Source organism: Mixophyes fleayi, chromosome 5 (genome assembly GCF_038048845.1).
Source record: "Mixophyes fleayi isolate aMixFle1 chromosome 5, aMixFle1.hap1, whole genome shotgun sequence".
NCBI classification, from domain to species: domain Eukaryota; kingdom Metazoa; phylum Chordata; class Amphibia; order Anura; family Limnodynastidae; genus Mixophyes; species Mixophyes fleayi.
The window spans coordinates 255624825-255650313 of record NC_134406.1 but is presented as its reverse complement, the minus strand read 5'-3'; the positions used below and the strand labels follow the sequence as shown (position 1 = coordinate 255650313).

General features: G+C 41.1%; 1 protein-coding gene across 1 annotated transcript in view; it reads left to right on the top strand.

Moving 5' to 3' along the window:
- Positions 1 to 25489, top strand: part of EIF3E (eukaryotic translation initiation factor 3 subunit E) — a 29856-nt gene that overhangs the window by 1525 nt on the left and 2842 nt on the right. Inside the window, exons 2-10 of the mRNA XM_075213961.1 lie at positions 414 to 531; positions 1261 to 1378; positions 4636 to 4678; positions 5049 to 5153; positions 11698 to 11823; positions 12257 to 12381; positions 16755 to 16881; positions 17481 to 17582; positions 19990 to 20099. Of these exons, the coding sequence (XP_075070062.1) occupies positions 414 to 531; positions 1261 to 1378; positions 4636 to 4678; positions 5049 to 5153; positions 11698 to 11823; positions 12257 to 12381; positions 16755 to 16881; positions 17481 to 17582; positions 19990 to 20099 (974 nt within the window). The remainder of the gene's footprint in view (positions 1 to 413; positions 532 to 1260; positions 1379 to 4635; positions 4679 to 5048; positions 5154 to 11697; positions 11824 to 12256; positions 12382 to 16754; positions 16882 to 17480; positions 17583 to 19989; positions 20100 to 25489) is intronic.

The following is a 25489-nucleotide window of genomic DNA, read 5'->3' as shown; positions in this document are numbered from 1 at the left end:
GCCCCATATATCCTAGTGTCATAACACAAGTGTGTCCAGATAGTTATGAATCTTTGGGTTTGTTTTGATGAGTTTAAAACTAGCCCCAAATTTACTAGTCCTAACATTACATTTTTTTTTACATTAAACCCTAAAGAAAAGTTTTTTTTCCAGCTTCAGATGAATTGTTACGATATGGTTGGCTTACATGCAAATTTATCTTCCGATTTCCTTTGTAGGTTTTATGCCCTTTTTTTTTTTTATTGGGGGGCAGAGTTGTTTGTATCAAACGCTCTGTCTCTGTCATTCCCGTGGTAATGAAGAAAAGTAATTTTAAATGCATGCGTTTCATTGGTGGCATGTAGAATATTATTACATGATTGTTCCATCCACTGCACAAGCTTTAACTTCATATTGTGAATTTATTTTTGCAGATTTACAATGAGAAAGAACTCCTTCATGGAAAGTTGGACCTGCTTAGTGATACCAACATGGTGGACTTTGCCATGGATGTGTATAAAAATCTTTTTCCTGACAAGGAGATCCCTCATGGTAATTATTTATTCATACCGTTTAACGTACTTCAATACATAACTCTGATGCAAAGAAGAGAGGAACAGTCGCTCTTACCTGAGGCTGGCGGAGAGTATGGTTAGGCCACACTACGCTGAGTACTGGGTAGTATGTATTGACTGATAGTCAGCGAGCAGTGGAACAATTTCTTTACTGACTTAATTTCCAATCCAGTGCTAAAATTGTGTCACCGATTAGATTGAACAGTCCCTCCTTTTATATGCCCCATTAACATTTTTATGTTATCATCCTGTAATTTAAGCCCCCCCCCCCCCCCCCACATAAGACTGCTTCTCATTCTGTACAAAGGTCCCACATTTTCACATTTTGCCCTACCACATGTCCAGTGCAGATCCTAATAGTAAGATAAGTTGAGATGTGATCCTCTAATGCTGACATTTGCTGATTTAGTCTGTATCTGTCTTCCAGTTCTCATTACAATAGTTGTTTTTAATTAGTGAACCTTGTTGTTTTTTTTGTATATCTGTTTGTGTGTTTGTTTTATTTGCATCATTCACTTAAATTTGTAGGTTAAAAATAAGCTGCAGTCATGTAACTGTCTATTTATTTACCTTTTATCTAAAAATTATTTTTTGTACCCAACATAAAATTTCCCACAATCCTCTCTACCTGCCGTTATATACTGTTGTCCATTGATATTACATGTGCTAGACTGTTGCATTGTCTAACATGGGTAATTCTGTGCAGCTTTGAGGGAGAAGAGAACTACAGTCGTTGCACAATTGAAACAACTTCAGGCAGAAACGGAGCCTATAGTGAAGATGTTTGAAGATCCTGAAACAACGCGACAGATGCAATCTACTAGGTATGAAATGGTGGCTTCATTCTTATTTGGGAATGTTTCGTAATGTAATAGAACCCAAAAAATATTCATTAGGAAGCGCCCGTATGACAATGCTATTAGGGCGTGAGTCTCAACAACAAGTATATTTGATTTTAAATTGCACCCATCACCTGTACACTGTACTGGGTACAGCCACTTTTTATGTTAAACCAATGTTTGGCCTTTTAAGTCACTAGTGATATCACTGAGCTCTGAGATGTTGTGTACTGAACCAATCTTCAGCTTATCCGTTCACTAGGAATGTTTTGCCTCCTTAATGTTCCTAGTAAATTGACTGGCTGAACATTTGTTCCAGCTACTTCCTCTGTGTGCTGGAGACTAACGTTTATTGCAGATACTTATTTAAGGCCCTACGTGATCGATGTATCCTGCCATTTGAGTAGATGAATAAGAATAACAATGATTTGTCACCAGGCTATTGTGTTTCTGCATCTACTCTGGTGTAGTAAAGCTTATTTAAGAAAAACCGTTGCTTTTATTATTAGTCTGCTCCTGAATAGCAGGCTTAGGATCTGCAAACTGCTTGGCATACAGACACCTGTATTTTGAATTCTCCACTTTGGCGCGTTGTGGTAAATGAAAGCTGTCTAGATATGGTGGCACAGTGGCTAGCATTGCTGCCTCACAGCACTAAGGCCATGGGTTTTATTCCATCCAGGGTGCTGTGTGTGGAGTTTGCATGTCCCCCCCCCTCCATGTTTGTGGCTACCCCCAGTTCCTCAGCTTTGCTCCCAAATACATACTTTGTTTCATATTGGTTGTGGTAGTCTAATTTCTCTCAGCTCCAGTGGAACAATGATGCGAATGATAAAAATCTCTTCTTTAAAGTGCTATGTAATATGTTGGAGCTATATAAAGAAAGGTTAATAAATAGGACAGAAGGGAATGCAGCTGAAGACTAGTTCCTGTGTAGAACTTCTATATGGGCTGCCTCAAACCCTGTTCCACCTGTATTGCTGATCCCGCTGTCTATTGCAGTAATTGTCTTCAAGTAGTTAGTGCTCACCAGTGTGTCCTTTTTAATGAGGAAATTGTTTCTTCTGTGTAATTATCTCCAAATGTTTGTATTTCTTTAGTAACTTATTAAAGGTTACAGGGGATTGTCTGCCTTTCATGGTTCAAACCCTGCAGCGTCCAGCAATTTAATAGCATCGGGTGTGTGGTACATTATGCCATATACTCGCCTTCATCCTTGTTTGTTTTTACTGCAATTAAAGGTTCTCATGTCTGTCCTCATTTATAATACATACTACCAAAACAACTGGACCGCATAAACTCACCAAAGGCACAGTGACTGATAATTGCTGCTATTGGCCTCTTTTGTTTATCTAACGTTAAATTCTGAATTTTGAATTTCTGAATTTTTAGGAAGAGTTGGTTCAGATTTAAACCTAGAAATACTAAGGAGAAGTTTTACGGAGTATTAAGCGATCAATCTTTTGTTTAGGAACTTGTTTGAAGTCTCGTGTTTCTACAACCGTGTCCCACATAAGTTATAATATATTTGTTTTTGTTCATTTAAATGAGCCTGGCTCGGGGCATCACATATTCTGAGAGCATATACTAATGAGATGAACCCAGCAGAAGGGCTGACTGCTGCTTCACACTATGGTGTTGTACAAATCTAATGCTCGGCACTCCTGAGCCGATCCCGGCTACACAAGTGGGTGACCGAACTAGCCAAGTCTAGCTGTTTGGCACTGATCTAAGCAACTGGATCACTTTGCCATTGGGTGCAGTTCAGTCACCAAACTCCTTGGGGGCCACACTTGGCTATCTAGGGCCTGATTCATTAAGGATCTTAACTTGAGAAACTTCTTATTTCAGTCTCCTGGACAAAACCATGTTACAATGCAAGGGGTGCAAATTAGTATTCTGTTTTGCACATTAGTTAAATACTGACTGTTTTTTCATGTAGCACACAAATACTTGCTAGCTTATTTGTACACTGAAATTTAAAGTTGATATTTGTGTGCTACATGAAAAAACAGTCAGTATTTAACTTATGTGCAAAATAGAATACTAATTTGCACCCCTTGCATTGTAACATGGGCTTGTCCAGGAGACTGAAATAAGGAGTTTCTCAAGTTAAGATCCTTAATGAATCAGGTCCCGAGTATATTGACGAAAGCAGTATGAAGGGAATAACACGATTGCTGATAATCACAGTGCAGCAACAAGCTTTGAAAGCTAATGGAGAAAGTCATAATAACTGTAGCTTTATGTGGTCCTTAATAAAGGGAAAAATGACTTCTGTGCAAGTTTTTGCCTACATAAAGTGGAGAACTGTGATCTTAATAAAACCTTATTAAATGATACATTTTTGATTGTCCCTTTAAGTGATTGAGAGGCTGATTTGTTCATTATGGTGCTCTGTCGCTTTACCGTACATCAGAATGCTGACTGTTAGAATTGTTTTTGGTGATGTTAAGTGGTGTCACTGTAAGGCCTGGAGGGCAATGTTTTATATAATGCAAGTCATCCCTCTGCTGCTAGGCATCTGAAGCTGCCTTCAAAGCTGTAAGCGTTGTTGGATTTTACCTTGTAAAGTTTGCTAATGAGATTGCAGGCTTTTAGTGCACACTAAAGCTAATTAGAGATGGCGGGAAATCCCAAATGGGCAGACAAAAAGGAATTCATAAGTTGGCTCTGGATTCTGAGAAGGGAGAGGAGATCATGTTGTTCTATGGTTGCCGACCAGCACTTACATTGATGGCCAATGCAGTCATGCGCTACAGTGTGCAGAAGCTGTTTATTGTGTTAGCTGTGAGGGGATTATATCAAGAGAGAAGTAGAAATATGGATGAACTGCTCTGAGTTGAGCCCTTCTGGGCAGAGGCTTGGCCCATGAAGGGGTTTGCTATAACTTTCAGCGACTTGAGATTCATATGAAGTGACTCAATTCTTTTCGCTTCTCGTTCCTATAATTGTGTTTTTGGTCAGTATTTGTAGATATTTAGTGCCAGACAAAGTGGTCCAGTACAGAGCAGCTTAGGAGTTATGTCCTCGTACAGTTACTGTATACGGTTGTGTTTTGGTGATGGTAAGACCGTGACATAAAAAGCTGGGGGTTGGGAATTGTGCTGATCTCAGAACCGCACACATGACATACTTATCAGTGGTCTCATACAGCAGCCACTACTTGTATCGCACTAGTGTTCTCTAACTACATAACCCATGTAAGATATATAATCAGAGCTATGTTTTTCTTTCTACAGGGATGGCCGGATGCTGTTTGAACACCTTGCTGATAAACATGGGGTATGGATTGTGATTTTTATTATGAGTGCTTCTAAATGCATGATGAACATAGGTTACCAGTCATTTACAATGCATTCAGTAGCTGTGCTGATAATGCACCAGTCAGTGTATGCTGTAATGTATCTAGAACTTCATTGTTTAAGTGTGTATAACAAGATGTTTGTTTTTTTGAAGCCATCATTATGATCTGTGGTCTGTCACTAGGTTTTGCTCTCTGTCTAGGAGCTTACAGGGTCTTTAACTTTTTTCTTACAGTGTAGATTCTGCGTGTATAAGACTTTTACACAAACTTGTCAGGTCACTTTTAAATGCACTTGTCTGCCAATATATAGCTGTCGCCCATTGCATCCAATGTCATGCCTCTCTCTAGTTCAGACAGGAGTACCTGGACACGCTGTACCGATACGCCAAGTTCCAGTACGAGTGCGGAAACTACTCCGGAGCGGCAGAGTACCTGTACTTCTTCAGGGTTCTGGTGAGTCTGCTTGGTTTGTGCTTTCTTACTAGGTTTGTGTGTTTGTGATGAAACGTGTGCAACAGATTTGGCTTGTTGTGTTCTCTTCCAGTGTGCGTAGTCTGTGACACATGGTCAGTGCTCGGGGAGCTCTGTTTTTCATCCATATATAATGGGCTCTAACGAATATTTCACCATGTTACAACTTGTGTTGTGTGTGATCACAGAAAAGTCTCTTCTGTGATTTGCCTTGTGCGGTTCCTTATGGCTGCACACGTTTTTAGGTACTACGGTGCTTCAACATCAGATGTCTTCTCGCACCTCTATGGAGGGAAAAGAGAAATCCGCAATGTTACATGGCCGGGGAGTGCACCCCGGCTTATTGAATATGCCCCTAAGTGTACCAAAGCAAAGTGTTCTATGTCCTTCTGCTTAGAAGTGAGCAGGGAAGAACATGGCACTCTGTATGTAATTGTTAGGACTGCTAATGTAACTTGCTGCATGTACGTTTTTTTTGTTTTGGGAACATTCATAGCTGTAATGGTCATTGTTAAAATGAACCTGAAAAAAGGCATTTATTTTACTGTGGCTGCATGTGTGCTAAAACCAGCATATAACTTGTATATCCTGATGACAACAAGCTTCTAAGGTGTAGACCAAGCTAGGTATTTAGGGAAACACAAGCATCATGGTGTTCCCAAGGAGAGCAGAGATTGAGTTGTAGTGTGACGTAATGTTTCTTATTAAAGAGCAGTTTCTCGAACCTGAGACTCCCCCCTCCCCTGCACTAATACACTCTTACGTCTTCTCTGTGAAACACGACACATAAGTGCTTTTCATTGAAACGCCTTAATTTTTGGAATGATTTTTTTATTTATTCTGCTGCCTTGTAATATGGGGACATACCAATGGCATGGGAAGTGCAGGATTGTCTGTTACAATTGGATCTGTCTGTGTTGTTGCTCAGTCTGTGGATGTACCGTTTAGACAGCCCTGCGCTGTCACTCTGAAGCTGTGCGCTGTGGAATGTGTAATACTAAATCCAGTGTTCTCCCTAGAAAATGTGGCCAACTGGGTGGCATTAAGAAGCAGCCGGGTGGGGGCAGTTGTAATACTTTGCAATAATATTGAAAAATGTTGGCGGCTATTGCCCATGCCCGCCAGGACTGGTCAGACTGGTGGTCTAACACACACACTGCTGGCTGAGTGCTCACATAGTGCCTGATCTAATAGGAGAAACAATGATTTATCCTGTTACAATAGGACTCTATTGGGCTCCAAGAGCCGGGTAGAGCACTGGGAAATAGGTGCTGGGGAGAACACTGTAAATACAAATCACAATTGGATTTGTGGATCACTTCGTATATAGAGCTTGTTGCGACAATCCCTACACTCGTCTGTCTTAGAAGTATTTTATTAGCTATAAAGGTCCAGTTATAAATATTTATTCTTGGCTATTTCTTCAAGGTTTTTGGGTTGTTTTTTTCCGCTCTGCTACTATAAACCATAATGGGTGAAGCTGTATTCTGTACAGATGGGATACATTAAACTTCTAGTCCCCGCCGCACTTAAAGGACGTGGGACATTTGTAGGGCAGGTGGACTACATCAGAGATTGTAATCTAAATCTACAGCACAAAATTCAAATGTTGAAAAGCAGACTGGCAAATTGAAGGTAATCGTCAGTAATGTCCCACAGAGGCCTGGCCTCCTTATCAGCCACTTCCATCAGGCCCCTGCTGAATATTACTACGGATTTAAGAGCGTAAGAGTCATTTACTTGGGAAATGTAAACAGCTTAAATGAGGTTAATAAAACCAGAGCCGTGGTTTCATTACAAGGCCCTGAAAAGAGCTGGTTATTCATATCATTTGTTAATGCTGGGAGTGAATTTTGAGAATGAAGATTTAATGTCTTGTTCGGGGCTCAGCACAGTCAATTTATTGTTGCTGGCCAGTGACTGAATGTGCCATTCCCCTCGCAAATGGAAACTTAAGGTAACCCCTGTAAAATCCAGATATTGAAACTATTCTACCATATCCTCGCCTGAAAGGTTAGTATGCAGAGCCAACTGTAATGACATGGAGTCGGGCCAAGGAGCTCACATGAAGCTTTGCTTTTAAAAAGCAAAACGAGCATTGCAAAAATGTGCTGCAGAACCTCGTAAACCGGCAGCTAGTGAGTGTGTGGAGTTTAATCTGTATACATTATAGGAAAAGCTGAGACTGATGTTTCTAATACATTGGAATAGTCCTATCGTTTGTGGTAATAAAGTTTTGGAGTTGATATTTGTGTTTTCACTGTTTAAATGAAATGTCCAGTGTTTAAACCTGTTCAGACAATGCTGATGTAGAGGAATGGATTCTATATTAGTTAGTGTGTAAATTGTTGTGGGAAGTGCAAAAACAAGTTTTTTATTACAAACTTAATACACTAAAAATGTTGCAGGATTAAAAAATAAAAATTCTATTTGATAAATATATTTTAAATGAATTAGCAGTCTAATAATACAAATAGCATATTACTGCAATGTAATAATGATAACCTATAAAGCTGGTGATAATGCCCTTGTTGGATAAAGAAGCTACGAGTCTTGGTCTGCCCATGTTGGGACCCCAATTGGCTCCTCGGGGATCCCTATCAAGAGAGTGCAATGTGAGTGTACACTCCCCCTAAAGATTTTTTTTTTTTTTTTTGGTCAAATCAGCATTTAGGGAAGCTGCATTTTTACAACTTGATAAACTTCAGCGTTCTACAGGAAAGTACGAACGCTGTACTCTTTGGGAAACGCGTCTCCTCTGCCGCACTAGTGGGGTTTTTTGTTTTTTTTTTAAATGCACTAAATCCTCAGTTTCACACTATTTTTTTACTAACTAATCCACTGCATCAGGAGAAGTAACTAGATAAATCATAAAATTCTTATTCAGTTGAGCTTCCGATTAAAATTAATTGAAGAAACTCGCACTGCCACTTTAGTTATCCCTGTATCGATATAATGTGCTGTCATAAAAATATATATTAAAAAAAAATAAAAAATAGATTTTGCAAATGTTTGTTGCTTATACTAGTTAGATTCAGTAGTCTGTATTCCTGGCTGTTGTTGCCAGTGGTGTGTTGTGAAAGTTAATCCTTCAGAAGTTTAAATCCTAATATCAAGTAGGGACAGTCTCCTAGTCCAAGCTCGCTGTCTGTCCAGCAGTGAACGCAGAGTCTGTATTGTACATGACTAACTACAATGGTACAGACATCCAAATCTGTTCCCCGGCTGAACCACTATAATTGGCACTGAACAAAGGCTGTCAGCCACATGTTGAGGTGGTTTTGTGTTGTCTACAATACGGATGTTACCGTACAGCCTCTGCAGAAACACTAAGTCATCAGTTTGTTAAAGGAGAGAAGAAAAGACATCCGTGACCTTAAGCATTGTATCGGTTTAATCTGTTTCTAATTCTCCTGGGATAACTGTTTGTCACCATAATCTGTGTAGAAGAATGGGCTGAATACATGGCTGCCAGGGTCTGTCCACAGCCTGGCATAGACCTCCTGCAGGACTTGATCATCTCCTATTAATCCTCATCCCTCCAGAGTGAGTCAGGGATAGTGACGGAAGTTTAATGAAAAACGCCACTGGTTAGAATCCATTCTTTGCAACTCACTTTTCACCACCTTACTCATCCAAGTAATTCTAGAAGGAATTCATTTGTATAGTGAGCTGGGCTTATCTCACATTTTGTAGTGCTGGTAAACACCCAGGAATGTTCATGCAGTGCACAGCCCAATCACATTGTTTTACTAGTTGACTCAGTGTTAAGCTGGGTACACACTACAGAAATTTCGACCAACTTTTTATGCCGAGCGATTTTACATGCGATGGATGTTCCGATCACTCGGTCCATGGACTGCATACACACTGGCCTTGTTTAGGACGATAAAGGGAAGAGCGGACGTCCCTTTAGCGACTTTTTACAGCCATGTTGTCGTGAGCAATGACTGTAATTTCGTACTCGCTGTTGTGGATCGGTCGGAAGTTTATACACACTACACAGCGGAAACGAGATTGGACTGAAAATATTAAACTGTACGACCAACCAAATGAGGCGACAATCGTCCATTTGGGCAGACTTCCGACCATTGTGTCACTGCACACACTGACCCGACTTTTGAACGAGCGATCGTATGTCGGCTGTTTGAGCCGATTATTGGATGAAAACAGTGTAGTGTGTACCCAGCTTTAGCCGCTCCCCTTCTCTGTCCAATGCAGTTCAGTGTGGACAAATTTTGATTTTTAGGCCACCAGGGCCACTGGACTCCTGGATAAAGCCCAGCCATGTTATAGCCAATAGGACAGATCCGGTGCAGCTGAACGTCACCAGATTCTTCATATTTCCAGTTATTACAGTAAGAAATCTCGGCTCGTTTTTCTATGCACCTCTATTGGATGCGAGGGAAAAGGAGCGGCATTTTCTGGGAGAATTCTGTTTCCCCGGAACAGTCCATGGTCACATCACGTCACCTTGCGCCAAATTGAATCTGCCCCTATTTATTGTGTAATGTACTCCCTACTATACTAATATATCGCCATGGTATTCCATAATTTTTTTTCTATATAATTGTTTACTGTGGTCTCTACATATGTTGGGAGCGCTTGTATATTATATCTACAAAGAAGTATGTTGACGTTATCCATTCAAGTTGGTGAATTAACAAAGACATGAGAAGATTTTATATTAATGTTCTATGTAGGGCCTGTTGTTCCATCCAGTCCCTGGCTCCCAATAGTCCGTTTGTTTCTCCACTGGGGAGGGTGCGTGCATATAAATGCCATGGTAGATTCAAGGTACCCAAACCTAGATGATACAACTCACTGCCCATATTTTCTCTGTTATGTGGCATTGCTTGGAATAAAAGTTTAATGTTTATCAGGTTGCCTACGACTCTATAGAATACTGTATTGACAATGATGGGTTTTAAATTTAAATGTTCACTTTCTGAAACTAATAAGTGGAACGTAACGGTTAATTATATATTACAAGTCGCCCAGCGAAATGACTTGTAAATGTTCCTGTCTGTATTGAAGCGGCTACATAAGGGATCGCTAGTGAATCGGAAAGAGAGACAGGCTTCTGTGTGAAACAGGACGACTGCTGCAGCAACGCACTGTGGGACTAGTTTGTTGGGTGAAGATTCATTTAAACTGATGGCTGAAGAAACAGAAGCTATGAAAGGCTCATTGTACTTGCTCTCTGAGATTAGAATTTGACACTTTGAATGACCTAGTGTAGTTCAGTGTTGTATAAATTACAGCTTTATGACCCCGGCGTTACCCTGGCTTTCAGAAGACTTGAACTGAGCTTGATTTAAAAAAAAAAAAATAACTAGACCTGCTCTCAGGACGGAGCAGAGTGGGTGGTGGGTGCTTCTGTTGATCTTGGGGGGGATATGGGCTTCTGTTTCATAGAGATTTAATTGGCAAGCTTGTAGCAAGGTCGCTAGGCCTGGTTTTCATTATTGTAGTTTGAGTACTGCATATTTGCAAATTACTTTTGAATGGACCTAAGTGGATCCATCACCTACACAGTATAGTCAGTAGTTTTATGGGCTTGGGTTAAATTCTCGTGAATATTGATGATCAATTCAATTGGAAGTAGGGACATCAGTGAAGCACAGTGAATTGATAGGCTGAATACGGCCCACAAAATTGTTACCTTAAGGTGTATTTCATATTACAGTCCACCCATCACATATACGCAGAGAAGTCGCTGAATGCCTCTCGTTTGGTTTGGGTTAAGCGGTGTATGGATCGGGGAAAAAAAAACCCATTTCTTTTAAAGGGTCATAACATCCAAAGCTAAAAATTGACCCGTTGATCTACAAACAGTAATATTATATACACTCCTGAGATTACCAGGTTCAGCAGCATTTCTGATGACTATAGCTGTTTAATATCTGGAATCCTCGCTCCTACAGAGCATTTTTTACAGACTTAAGGGCAGATTAAATTGCCCAGAGCGTGCCTACGTGTTGGTCATGTGGGCACTCTGCGACGGTGTCGCCTCACTTATTTTTTCTCTCTCGCTCCATAAAGGTTTGCAGGAAAGTCTGTGATGTTCAAGTAACTTAATACCCAGAAATTAGTGCAGTCGGACATTACGGTGATATATGGAGGCTCACGGCGGAGAAATGAGTTCAGTGCTGATGTGGAAACACTTCCCCTTAATTTCCCATATGATTAAATGGAAAGTTCATGTGTAAGCCACAGGTGCAATTTCTAATCTATCTATATGTGCACAGTTAATACATTTCTGTGAAAAGAAACAACTTGTAACACAATAAAGTAATAGGAATGTTACAAAGGAGGAGTGTGGTGTGCGATAAATAGGGGACTGCTCAATTGTATGGGACTGGCTGTGTCATGAGAGGGTGATGCCACATCCGGAGCATTCGATGCTAGAAGATGGGTCACCTGGCAGAACAGAGTAATAATGTGAGGCTGGAAGATTGTGCTGTGAAAGGTTCTACTACATAAAACAAAGTTCTTACAGCTAACTTCATTTTCTTTGTAACAGGTTCCTTCAACAGACAGAAATGCCCTCAGCTCTCTCTGGGGAAAGCTGGCTTCAGAGATCTTAATGCAGAATTGGGACGCCGCTATGGAAGATCTGACCAGACTTAAAGAAACCATAGATAACAACGTAAGTAACCTTCTCTTGTGGTCTTTAGGCAGAAATCTCTGGTCATCTCAACTTCAAATGGGACAACCGTTTTATTGCCATGTCGTATTTATCATAGCAGTAGAAAGCTATATATTCACATGTTATCTAGCCATTCCCCCCCCATCCCTCAAGAAACTCATTGATGTTTACAATTGGCTCCAAGACCAAGCATTGTGAGCCGGCTTTCAGATTTAGACTAAATTTATCCTTGCAGTACAAGAAGCTACGCTAGGGGTGTTTTATATGGAAGCTTATGTTGATGGTCTCAGTGGGGAACCTACTAAAGGTTAATTTGAGGGGTGCTGGCTAAATAGCAGGGCTTATGCAATGGTAGTGATTGCTTTTCTTTCTTGAGCTGTTTCTACAAGCGCACTACATGTTCTAGCTCACCCTTTTCATGCTCTCTTTCCAGTCCGTCAGTTCTCCACTCCAGTCTCTTCAGCACAGGACCTGGCTCATACACTGGTCTTTATTCGTGTTCTTCAACCATCCCAAGGGGCGAGACAATATCATCGACCTGTTCCTCTACCAGCCCCAGTAAGTAAGCTGATCTGTATATAAGTGCAGGAGACACTCTTTGTGTGGTGCTTCTGAGCCCAGACCATGGATTCTCAGCCTCTAGCATTTCTGGACAGACAGAGGATCCATGTTTGCCCTAAAACATTGTGCCCTTTTTCCATTAATGAGTCAATGCATTTCTGTTGTTGCCCAATCCTATGTCAGTTTAGTTTTATTTTAGTATAGGAGCGGCCTGACATTCCGAAAGCCTCATGCAGACCTCCACTATCTGTTAATATTAACTCATATTTTCACTGGATACTGTCTTGCACAATACTGTAAAAAACAGTTTCTCCAAGGGGGATAGAAGTGTTTTTGAGGTCTGTTATTGACCCCTTTTCCTGATGGAATTTGGAGTTGTGGAACACCAGAATCTACTTGTCCACAATACAAAATAAAAGGTGAAGGTTTTTGAGTAATGAGTTGTAATTCCCAGCCTGTCTGCTGTACTCTGCACATAAAACACGAAAGTGATGCATTAAGAGACTTATTTTAACCCTATTAAATGACGCAGTATTTTTCTGTCCTTGAAAGAATGTTCAGATTATTCATCTTCTGTCCTCTACACACACTTGGTATTAGATGAATTACATTCTAGCTGAGGCTATCAACCTATGCCTTATATAAAACTTGTTGAGCCAGTCTCTGGCTCTCATTGCATGCTGGGGCTTTTAAGTTCCATGTAGACTGTAGAGCTTACAGGTTGCTGCCTACTACCCAATGGTTTGAAGGCATGCTGAAGCTTGTAGTTCCATAACGTCTGTAAACCTGCCTGCACTTGTAGTACAGCTTTATCTCGCATTAGATCGTTTTGGACGATTGTGGTGAATTCCTAAAATGCTCTGTTTGTAGGTGAACGATTGTAAACCCAACCAAAGGCTTGGGAGGAAAAGTGCATCTGCTGTTTCACAACTCTGCAGCTCTTTTCTGGTCCTATAAATACTAACAAATGTTTCATATATCCTCCTGCCCGCAGGCCATGGATAGGGCCTTGATTAACAGCAACTGATTATAAAGAACGTTAGATGCTGATATGTGGTTAGTTCTACTTTCATCGTAACATTCTCACATCTTGTCTGACTAGTTAGCCACATGCACGGCTGTTGGATTTAATTTGTGTAACTGTCCTATAGTGTACACATGTAGGCTCTGTAAAGAGCAATGTAATCTCTTTTCTTTTTTTTTTCTTGTCTGTAGTACAATATGTATTAAACCTATATTTTGTTACTGGCTTTCATGTTAAGTTACAGTAGAAATTAGTCGACACAAGAGTACAATTATGTCCTTAGTATTGTCATGAATTCAACAACGCTGCTTTGAGACTTCCTCCTTCCTGGAGAGGTCTGCAGTATATTGTGTGTACATTAAAACCTCTGTAGCTGGTCTTGCTTGGGCAGCGCTCATTTTAAGCAATAAAGGTAAATAGAGCAGTGACTGCCACTGTGTACAATCCTAACTAACCTTGTCTGACAGAGGTGCCTATACTTAGTCCTCAAGAGCTACTCACAGTTCATGTGTTCAGGATTTCTTTATGCACAGGCAAGTTATCTATTTTTATGAGTCACCATTTATCCCTTCTGTTTCCACATACAGAAATCCTGAGAACATGACCCGTTAGTAGCTTTTGAGCACCCCTGTCCCGAGATATATTTTACACATGCATTTATAGTATCTGGTTTTTTGCTTGGTCTCTAAAATTTACAGTGACTATATTCTACTTTCTTATTAAAATGTTCTTCCGGTTCAAAAATCTCAATGATTTGGACGGAGGGCTGTACAATTCCCAGTAACCAGTGTGCACAAACATTAATGCTGGTGCTTAACTTTTGGGTGTCCGGTTGGGTGATGCACATCTTCCCTTCCTGCAGCTTCTAGATGCGACCGGTTGGCTCCTTGCGTTGTTCTTGTCCGTCACTTATTTACCGAAACAGCGCTCACTTGGACCATTCCCTTTACCATACAGTGATCAGTACACAAGAAGCAACTTTACTACAATACTGATAGAAATATCTGCTTTACAGGTTTTAAGAAATGTGAAATAGCAGAGCCTGAAGAACCTAATTAAACTGTACAATTATTGGCACATTTTTCTGATCAGAGAATTGGGTAGGAAACTATACTGCTGCCTCTGTGATGTACTTCCTGCTATACCGTGATCGTTACTTTAACCTAGCTGTGGTCTATATGTCACTAATCTCGGGTGGAGGCTTATTACAGACAGGTTAACCCGTGCATGATACTCATGCATTCTAGTCAAATCAAGCTACTTAAGGTGTTAAAAAGGTTCTTGTCATCTTCATCGCCACACAGACACACGCCGCTAGGCTTTTATATATTAGATATGCTACGTAATACACCTCAACATCCATAATCCTTCATCTGCAACTACTATTAGCAAAAAAGTGTGGAGATCGGGTAGAAGGCTGATTTTGTATCGGACAAAGCGTGTACTGGTCCAGAAGATGGAAAAAGTCATACAGACAAGTGAAAAAGGGGAACATAGAAGAAACTGTCTGCTTTACGTAACATTGAGTAAAAGAATTTGCTGTAAGAGCAGTGATGGGCAGCCTGATGCGCTTCGTGGGGGCATGGTGGGGCCCTCCAGCATTCAAAAGGGCCACTCATTACCTTTCATCTTGGCAATAAGATAAAACAATACATTTAATCAAAGAAAGACACCGATCTGTAATAACATATCAACAGGCAATGTAATCAAGTTACACACTACAAATTATTATTATTATTAATTTTTATTTATAGGGCGCCACTAGGTGTCCGTGGCGCCGTACAGGGACAAACAAAATTACAATACGAGGTGAGACAGCACAGTACAGTAACTCAATGAGCTCAACGCTAGGGTAGGGGGAGGGGAGAGTCCGCATACGACGGAGCCCAGGAGGGAGGGCACGGGTGACAGGAAAACTCCCAGAGGGAGCGAGAGGGGACAGGGGGACGGGGAAGAGGGTTCTCGAGGAGGAGGGCTGGTAGCTGGAGTGCAGAGTTAAAAGTGGTGAAGTGGTACAATACAGCGGGCAGGAGCTGGGGGCTGCTTGTTGCCCACCACTCGAAGACTGTTAATGTACACTTACGTGTTTATAATGTAGCAAGATGAACCTCTGCATAGATTCACATGGGGGGTGCTGGTATAGAACGTTACGTGTAACATCAGGGTTATGGTTAAAAAATAGCTAGAAGTCCAAATAGCGGGGCTGGTGTGCTCTGCAGATTCCATCTTTATACTTTGCTCTCCATTGTACTTTATACAATTCGGTGTGGAACGGGTTACTCCAGTTTTATGGTGCTTTCTACCTGACTAGGAGCCATTCTTGTGTGTAGCTTGTATTGCCCGAGATTACAGCTGCACATCAAAGTTTAAGCCAATCTCTCTAAGCCTCCAGTTCATGGAACATCTGTTTGCCATTCGCGTTTTGTCTGCTAGAGCGAGAAAAGAAAACAGAGCCGTACAGATGTCCACATGCTACCGAAACGCATCCGTCACATTTGGCTTTTATTTTTTTACTGATGTGAGTGAGTTCTCTGTACAGCGCTGCGGAATTAGTGGCGCTATATAAATAAATGATGATGATGATTTCTAGGAGCGATGTTGTGCTCGCTGTTCGTGTGCGTGGAATCTGTACATTTTGTTTAGAATAAGTTGCTTTATAAAGACTCCCCTTAAATATCATTAATAATCTGTCAATCGTATTCATATGGTCAGTGGTAAAGTGATATGAACTTTCCTCAACACCTTGTGTTGTAACCCATCATGTTTATGAAAATGTATTGGAGAAAAGTCATTCTACTTGAAGAGTCTTATTAAAACTGATTTTAAAATTATTAAGGTTATCAAGATGGCATTGACCAGATTCATATGCAACCTATTATGATGTATATATGTGATAAAGTAATCTACTTTAATCTCTAAGGGGGGAATTCAATGAGACGCGTTACAGGTAAGAGTAGCGTGACCTGCGCATTGTCGTTATTACGGTAGTTTCAAAACCGGCATTTTGGCTGCAAGCAGAAAGCCGGGTTAAAATTACCGTAATAACTTTAACGCAGCGCTAATTCGGAGGGAATTGAATTGGCCCCTAAGGATATTACACGTTGGCGGGACTTTCTGTGACCCTATAAATGTAAGTGTTCTGCTATGTAGGTCAGAGCGCTCCAGTAGGGATGAATTGTTCCTTCTTATTTGCATGTTTCACTGTGTTACACAGCAAGTTACTCTGATCCTTGTTTAGGTGGATTTGTTGTCACTGCCGACTGAAATTTGTAAATATATTCACATTGTAAGTGTTACAGTAACGACCTGATGAACCTGAATCCGGAGTTCTGTTGTGTTTTTTCAGTTACCTTAACGCCATACAGACCATGTGTCCACACATCCTCCGGTACTTGACCACAGCTGTTATCACCAACAAAGACGTCCGGAAAAGGAGGCAAGTCCTAAAAGACTTGGTGAAGGTTATCCAGCAGGTAAGAGAGAAGCGTCAGTACGGGGAATGTTTCTTTATATCCTTGTGTCACTAGACAGGAGGACACCGAATTATCTTCCTTTTTGTTTAAAGGCTTTTTGTTCAGTTCCAATGATTGATTTCCATTGATTGGAGTGTAATTTGTATAACCTATGTCTTATTATCGCTATATGGATGTGCATCTCACACGTGAGACTGTTACAAGCTAAGACTACAAAGCACACTCCCATCAGTTTGATGTAGTAACCGAAGCGACAAGAGCCCGCGTACAGTGTGGTATGTACCGGTTTAAACATAAGGTACTGCATAGTTCTTTGGCACTGTATAACCTACAGGCAGGGACTATGTACAGTTGGCACAGACAGATGATGCCATAGTTAGCGGTCACCTTGTTGGTCTATTTACCTTGATATCTGGTAGTCGCTAAATGTGTTGTGCTTTTATTTGGTGCAAGTACAATGTCTGTGACGACATTGCAGCCAGCGAAGGGGGAATGGTGCCTTTAAAGGTTGATGGGACAGACAGGAAGTGCTCACAAGCAGAGGGTTAATGTTCCAGCCTTATGTCATAAAATAGCACTTGTTTCACTTCTTCTTGCAGGAATCGTACACCTACAAGGACCCGATCACAGAATTTGTGGAGTGTTTATACGTTAATTTTGACTTTGATGGTGCACAGAAGAAATTAAGAGAGTGTGAATCTGTAAGTAGCTGCAGAGGTTAACCTGATAAATATAAGTATTAAATAAAGTTGTTCTGTACATCCTTTAGTAGATACATTTTTGGGTCAATAGATGTCGGAGAATGACCCATAAACTGATTCATCCAGTGTAAATGTGCATCATGTCGCTGTTCTGGAAGCACCTCCTTTCAATCTATATTTCAGATTGTTGGCAAGTTATATTTCAGATAGAGCTACCTGGAGAATTTTGAGTCAATAGACCTTTTATTGGTTGTTGGAATTGGTAGGATGCATTTTGACAAACTGGTGTGTCAAGGCCTCTCACACAGTCAACAGTCCCAAATATATTTTTCCTAATGATGGGCTACTGAAACCTGACCACATGCGTTTGTTAACCACTTCTATATAAAGCAAGTTACTTATCTTGTCCTGTTTAGCATTAGTACAGTAAACCTGCTTCACTAACAGTCTTCTTTAATTAGAAATACATGCTCGCTGATGGGTTCAAAGCTCCTCAGTCGGCTCTCTTCTACAGTTACTCACATGAGTGGGTAGGTGTCCTGGCTACCAGTATGCCATCACTTTGATGTGATGGGCGAGCTACTTGGTAAACCTGACTTTAACGAGCAGGCTTGTTAATACTGGTGACCAATCTTAGAAGGAAGTAGATGAGTGTTCCCAGTGTTTGTGCAGTGCTTCTTACATGGTAAAATGACAGCATTAATCAGTTAAGGAAAGGTCACAATTATGCATTCTCTGTAGTTATTAAGCTAGGGGGTTTTTGAAGTGGGGAGAAATTATAACTTCATAATGTCAACGACTTGAGTCATGTGGATGATTGTCAATCGTTAGTCACAAAGTAGGCTGTGATCTACTTGTACAATTGTTACAAGAAATGTGTAAATACACACATGAAGGTTTAAACCCTATGCAGTAGTTTGTTCTCCCTGTTTGTATGTTCATTTAGCTGAATAACTGTTCTCTCTTGGTCCCATCACCATACAGCTACAGAACAGCTTAAATGACACTTTCACAGGCAAACGTATGGACACGTCTGAAACTGTTTTGCATTTAATTAATACTTTTCTTTAAGTAAAATGTGAAAGATGTTACATGAGTCTTTTTGTTTATAGGAGTGCTTGGTATGTGGGTTATTGCAGACTTATGAACTCTGGCCATCCAGATGTTGTGGAGCTACAAGTTTCAGGCTAGCAAGCCGTTTTCCCCTCTCATGTGAATTCCTAAATATATCTATATAGATTTCCCCACTTTTTGACCAGCCGATTATCACATTTTGGCGTTTTGCCAGGATTTTTTTTTTTTTTTTTTAGCTTTCTCTTCATAGAAGTGTAATTTATTTTATTATTTTATGGACATTATGTAGTGGAACAATGGGCATGATTCTTCTCCTAGTTACTTTTACTCAGTGTGCACCACCTTAAATATTTATCCCAAAGTGTAATCCACTAGTTCTCCTACACAGTTACAGGGTCCAGAGGACAGGTCTGTTTCTCTTATATTTTATTCCTTCAGGTTGTGCTGTCCCTGTTCATGGGTACAATGTATTCATGTGCAGTAAGTTGGGATAGGCCCGAGGTTGGGAAGATGAATGCCGGGGTCATGGTACTGTTTTGGCAAATTTCGTGGTGACAGCTGACCGTATGTGACACTCATTGCAAATCTAAGTGTCGCACACAATGACAAAAGTGGTTTTATCTAGCTGCAGAGGGTATTGATGAGCAGAATAATTTGTTTAGTTTGTTGTGTTCCCCTTGCTGCAGCTAATGTTATCTGGATGTAAGCTGCTGATAGATCAGGGTACACTTCATCTAAGCTGGACCTTCCCTGCCACACACCTAAGGAAATTCCCAGGGATGTCCACGGCTGCCTAGCACCCACAGGCACTGAACATTGAACAAAGCCCCCATTTCCAGTCATGTGTTTAAGGGATTTTGAATGTAGACGCTGTTACCAGTTTGTGCGCCTTAGAGCAATATGTCCGCTTTAAGACTGTAGACAAGCAGTGGCTGGTCAGGATGTAGTTCATTGGTTGGTTGGCCTCCCAGCACAAGACTCCCAACTTACTAAGGTTGTTTAAATGTATAGTATCACTTAGAAGCATATGAATATTACGTTGTTATTGGTCCTGTACAGTTTAGACTAATGAGCACACGGTTGGGTGCTGTTACTGCACTTTGCTCCCTTTTAGCAGCTCCTTCTGGGAATCCAGGCCTAGTCGGTCAACTATTATAGAGGTAAAAGGGAAGATTATCTAGTGCAGTTTAGGGGTTCAGGAGAGAGCATTGACTATTGTATAGAATATGTAAATGACAAAGGACTTGTCCTGTGACCAACATACATGTGTTATAGCCCACACTAAGTGGGCATGTTGTGCTTCGCTAATCTCCGCTGTAATCCTTGTCCTCAGGTGCTCGTGAACGACTTCTTCCTTGTAGCGTGCCTGGAAGACTTCATCGAGAACGCCAGACTTTTTATATTTGAGACTTTCTGCCGCATCCACCAATGTATAAGCATCAGGTAATTTCATGGTTTTACACTTTTATAGATGAAAGCCTGCTGAATAGAGTGGGGCTAATTGCATCCAAACCAGTTGCGCGCGCGATGACCATACAGTTGCGCGCGCGATGACCATACAGTTGCGCGCGCGATGACCATACAGTTTCTGCCATCTGACTTTGACGGAATATTTTATTGCTCCAAGGCAAAAACTACAGCAAAGAAATGTTTGAGTGTTCCAGATATCTGTCCTGTTATACTATCATCATCATCATCACTGTTTATTTATATAGCGCCACTAGTTCCGCAGCGCTGTACAGAGAACTCATTCACATCAGTCCCTGCCCCATTGGAGCTTAGTCTAAATTCCCTAACGCACACATACACATAGACGGACAAACTAGAGTCAATTTGTAAGCAGCCAATTAACCTACCAGTATGTTTTTGGAGTGTGGGAGGAAACCGGAGCACCCGGAGGAAACCCACGCAAACATGGGGAGAACATACAAACTCCACACAGATAAGGCCATGGTCGGGAATTGAACTCATGACCTCATTGCTGTAAGGCAGAAGTGCTAACCACTACGCCACCGTGCTGCCCATACTATACATTTACTGTATCGCTGAAACCTCACTGCATTGGTTTACTTGGCTGCTGCTTCTTTGAGATTTTTAAAAGAAAAGTTTTTTAGTACTGCACCGTATTGCAGAAAATGTGTTTATTAAGATTGTTCTGAAAGAAACATGTGGTCTTAGATTAAGGTTCTCAAAATGTTCCTTTATAATTAAATTCTGGATCTCATTGTAGTCACGATCAATTGATTCTAGGTCCTTCCTTATCTAATATAAAATAATCAGTCCGCACACTGAAAACACCGCTGGTGCCCAAAACAAAGAAGAGTTTTCAGGATGCAGCATAGGCAAGAAACAGGAATCCTACTTCCCAAACAAAAACTGTAATCTCTCTACCAAAAAGACCAAATACAGCCAATGATATAGTAAAAAAACCAAAAAAAAAACCTGTCTTGTATTCATTACTACATCAATTAAAAATCAGACATGCAAATAAATAAAGTTTATGGAACCATAAACATTGAATATCTCCCTATCATTCTGAGAGCCCTGTAATCCAGTTTGTTGTAAATGGTTCTTAATAGAAATGGTTCCCAGTTCCAAAATATAATTCCAATCAAAGTAAGTGGTTGGTGGTGGTTCCACTGGTGGCCTGGCATGTATTGGGTTGGTGGTTGGTCCACAGGTGACCTGGCATGGTGAAGGGTTGGTGGTTGGTCCACAGGTGACCTGGCATGGTGAAGGGTTGGTGGTTGGTCCACAGGTGGCCTGGCATGGTGAAGGGTTGGTGGTTGGTCCACAGGTGGCCTGGCATGGTGAAGGGTTGGTGGTTGGTCCACAGGTGGCCTGGCATGGTGAAGGGTTGGTGGTTGGTCCACAGGTGGCCTGGCATGGTGAAGGGTTGGTGGTTGGTCCACAGGTGACCTGGCATGGTGAAGGGTTGGTGGTTGGTCCACAGGTGGCCTGGCATGGTGAAGGGTTGGTGGTTGGTCCGCAGGTGGCCTGGCATGGTGAAGGGTTGGTGGTCGGTCCGCAGGTGGCCTGGCATGGTATAGGGTTGGTGGTCGGTCCGCAGGTGGCCTGGCATGGTATAGGGTTGGTGGTTGGTCCGCAGGTGGCCTGGCATGGTGTAGGGTTGGTGGTTGGTATGCAGGTGAATATAAACATTGAAATGTTCTATACAAGAAATGATATTCCACAGATGCAGATGTTATTTCTAATAGTGCATCCAAATTCTTCCAGTTAGAAGAGATTGGTGATACCTGATAATCTCCAACTGATACTATGGGAAAACATCCAGCTATCTTCATTGTTCATCTGTTATATATACAGTACTCCTGCCATTTGTGTGTTTGTGGTGGTCAGTAAGTAGCTGGATAGGAATGTCTACTTCTAACTTACGATACCTCTGCGTTTGGTCCCATGTGTTCGACTTGCAGACAGCTGTACCGAGCCTGTCCTTGATATATTAACTGTATTATGAGAGCACCTGATTGGACATCCTCAGCAGTACTTCCAATCAGGTGAAGCTTTAACTAGTACACCATCCCATATCTCTACATAAATCTCATGCACCATTGCATGTAATTCTACTCCTAGTCTAATCTTGTGGTTGGACGGGAGGTCCCCATACAAGTAGTGTAGTTAAGGGATGGACGAGGGGAGGTTAAACTTCCACATCTGGCTGCTTGATGTATTTTGAACATTCCTGTTTAATTATTTCAATTGTCAGATATTGCGGCTTATCTATGTCTTTGTAATTTTTTAGAATTATTTATGACTTGTATTTAGAACATTTGTTTTGTTCCCAGTTATTATTCCGTGATCTCCCAGCTTTTTCCATGACTTTATATGGTCCTAATCGCAACGGGATATTTTGTTTTATCCCGTGAGGACAGGTGTTTTGCAGGATTTAGATAACTTAATTACATAGCGATTTAAAGTTTACTTGGTTTGTTATTAAAACATAAACCATAATTCTTAGAAAGATTAAAAAAAAAAAAAATTGGTTCTGAAATGGGTTGTCCCACACGCCTGGTATGTAGACATTTGTTCTCCAGCAGAGCAGCATCTGGTGGCATCTGACCACGTGTACGCTGGCATTCTCTGTACGGTTTTCATCTAGTGGCATCTGGTGTTCTCACTGCAGTGTGCATCTGGGTGTGTCTGACCACGTGTACACTGGCGTTCTCTGTACGGTTTTCATCTGGTGGCATCAGGCCCCTCTGAAACTGGACTGAGAGTGACTGTACATGTAGCCCATCAGACTGAGTTGGTCACATACGGCTCTGCTGAATCTAATCTCGGATCGTTGGGATTTCATGAGAGCGCATTTACCAGACTGACTCCTTTTTTAAGGGATGGACAAGCCTAAAATCAACCAGCAAGCAAGGTCTTAGTAATGAAAGACTTTTGTTATCCTCCTCTTAGGGGCCCATTCATTTAGCTCTGAGGTTCTGTATTTGCCTCAAGTGTGTTTTATGTGCACAAAAAACTTTTGGTGCTGGCAAAAAATGAGCGAAGATCATTAGCTAAACACCACTAGGATCACACGTGGGGTGTTGCTGCGGTACCTCAAGGTTAATAGTATCAGCCTTGTAAAGTCCTAAGGGCCAGTCCAGACTATGTCCTTGCAAGGATTACTCTATATTTTACCAACGCAATTAAATACAGCCCGATTTGCTCATTCTTGTGCTGCTGATGCTCTGTGGGTTGCAATGTAATGTAGCAGCTGTAACCAGGAGAAGATGATGCACTGTTACTTTGTTTGTCGTCTTCTGATTCCTTCCGCTTGGAACCCAACATGAGCTCCTAAGTAGACGCATCCTTACAAGAGATCACTGAAGGAAATGTACACATTAAACAAAGACCCTGATCGTTATTTGAACATAAAATCTAAGATAATACAATGCTATATAAAATGTATTGTTTTTAATTCTGTAAAACATTCTTCTGTAGCGTTGAGGGAGTTCCTTTATAGAACAGAGTTCGTTAACGCACAATAAACAAATCACAAATATATAGGTGTAATGGTCTGCACTGCTTTTACTGGCCCATTGGCTGCACTCTAGAGCGTACAATGTTGGTGTTATTGAGCAACTTCAGGGAAGATTCTCTACAGCTCTGTCCTGACACACGTCACACACAGCCTATTACAAGAGCAATATGATGGTGGAGCTGTGAAACGTTATGGAGCCTGCAATCCGTTTTAGATTAATGTGAGACAAACCGCGATCTGCCCTTGCTTCTAATGTGGTAACTTGCCTAGCCTCTCGGTGCTGGTGCCTTATGACCCCTCTGCGTAGCTCACAGCCGCGGTGATTCTCATTTTCTAGGTGTTACTGGAAGAAACAGAAATAAAATCACTGGTGCGAGCACAAATCAAATCTGATTACTTCACGTTGTGTTAATGACACAACATTTATTAAAACATGAGTAGTTACATTATATTAAAGCTGGGTAGAGTTTGTAACCCTTCCCTTGTACAGTTGTATTGGATGCTTAATGACCTCTTCCATATTCGAGAGAGAGAGATAAATCATCTTGTTTAGATGATGGTTTGTATATAAAATTTCAAGCTGGACATTTTTAAGGGGATTTCCACCTTCTGATCATTTTAGCATTATCAATTTTGTGTACATTGGCCTGCAGTTTATCCTTGGATTCATTGCCTTCTATTGTATTTCCCTGTTCCATACTCAAGGTTACATGTGCTCAGTCATTACAATTGCAGACACTGTCTTAATGGTTTTTACACGCTTCTTACAATTACTAAAGTTGCCTAAAGGTGGAGACTCTGTTTTTCTACAATTCAATTTGACAAAAATTCCACCTAAGTAGCGTTCGTAGAATATATGAGCATTTATCTATATAGTAATTTATTAGCTTGAGTGGGATCGGCTTACAAATATTAGACTTCAGTACAGCTGGTACGTACACACTGTGGCTAAAGGATCATGGAATGTGGTGGTATATTGGTTTGTCCTGTCAGAAGTATACATCTGTTCTTTATAAGAAGCATAATGAAGTATGGTCTGTGTAGGACCCTCTCGTTTCCCTCTCCATCACCAGCGTGAATACTTGTTCTGGTTTTATGTATGAATTATTATACGGACTGTCTGCAGAATTTTAGAACACTGTACAAATAATGAGTTGTTTGAGGCTTGTGCCTCTTAGTTGAAGGAAAGAACAAGGTTTCGTCCACCTTTTGAGGACGTTTACCTAAATTATCCCCCAAAAGCCGTTTTCCTTAAGTTTATATGTTTTCTAACTGTTCTATAAATGACTAAGCAACGTGGTCCTCTGGTTTCTTGCAATCTCTGTATTGTTCTCCTCCAAACCCGCTTCTCAATTTTCCGCATGCCGTTTTGGTGACTCTCACTTTCCAATTGCTGTGTCCAAAATAATGCAGTGGGGAGAGAGGGGGGGCACAGTTGAAGGAGGGCCATACAATCAAGCTGTTGATGCCAAAATAATGGGGACGCAAAGCTGAGGGGCCCATATAGAAATGTATATAGAGTTAAGCAGAGGACCATTCTGACAATATGGTAACGGTTAGATCCGCTCCACTAGAGAGTGTATCTAACAAAGTATAAGGAGCTAGCTAGGGAAGTTGAAGGAGCCCTAAGAGTCAAATTGCTAGACAAGCGCTTGCAGAGACCTTTCTCATGTTATATTCCATATTGGACGGGTTGCAGGCATCATCTCGCTGAGGCACACATTTCATACTGCTGGATGTGTAAACAGCAGACGCGTGCCGGCACCAGGATCCGGAGTATTTACCTGCGTTGCGTTCTAGTCAGAATATGGCATGAAAAAACGAAGAAAACCAGCCTGGT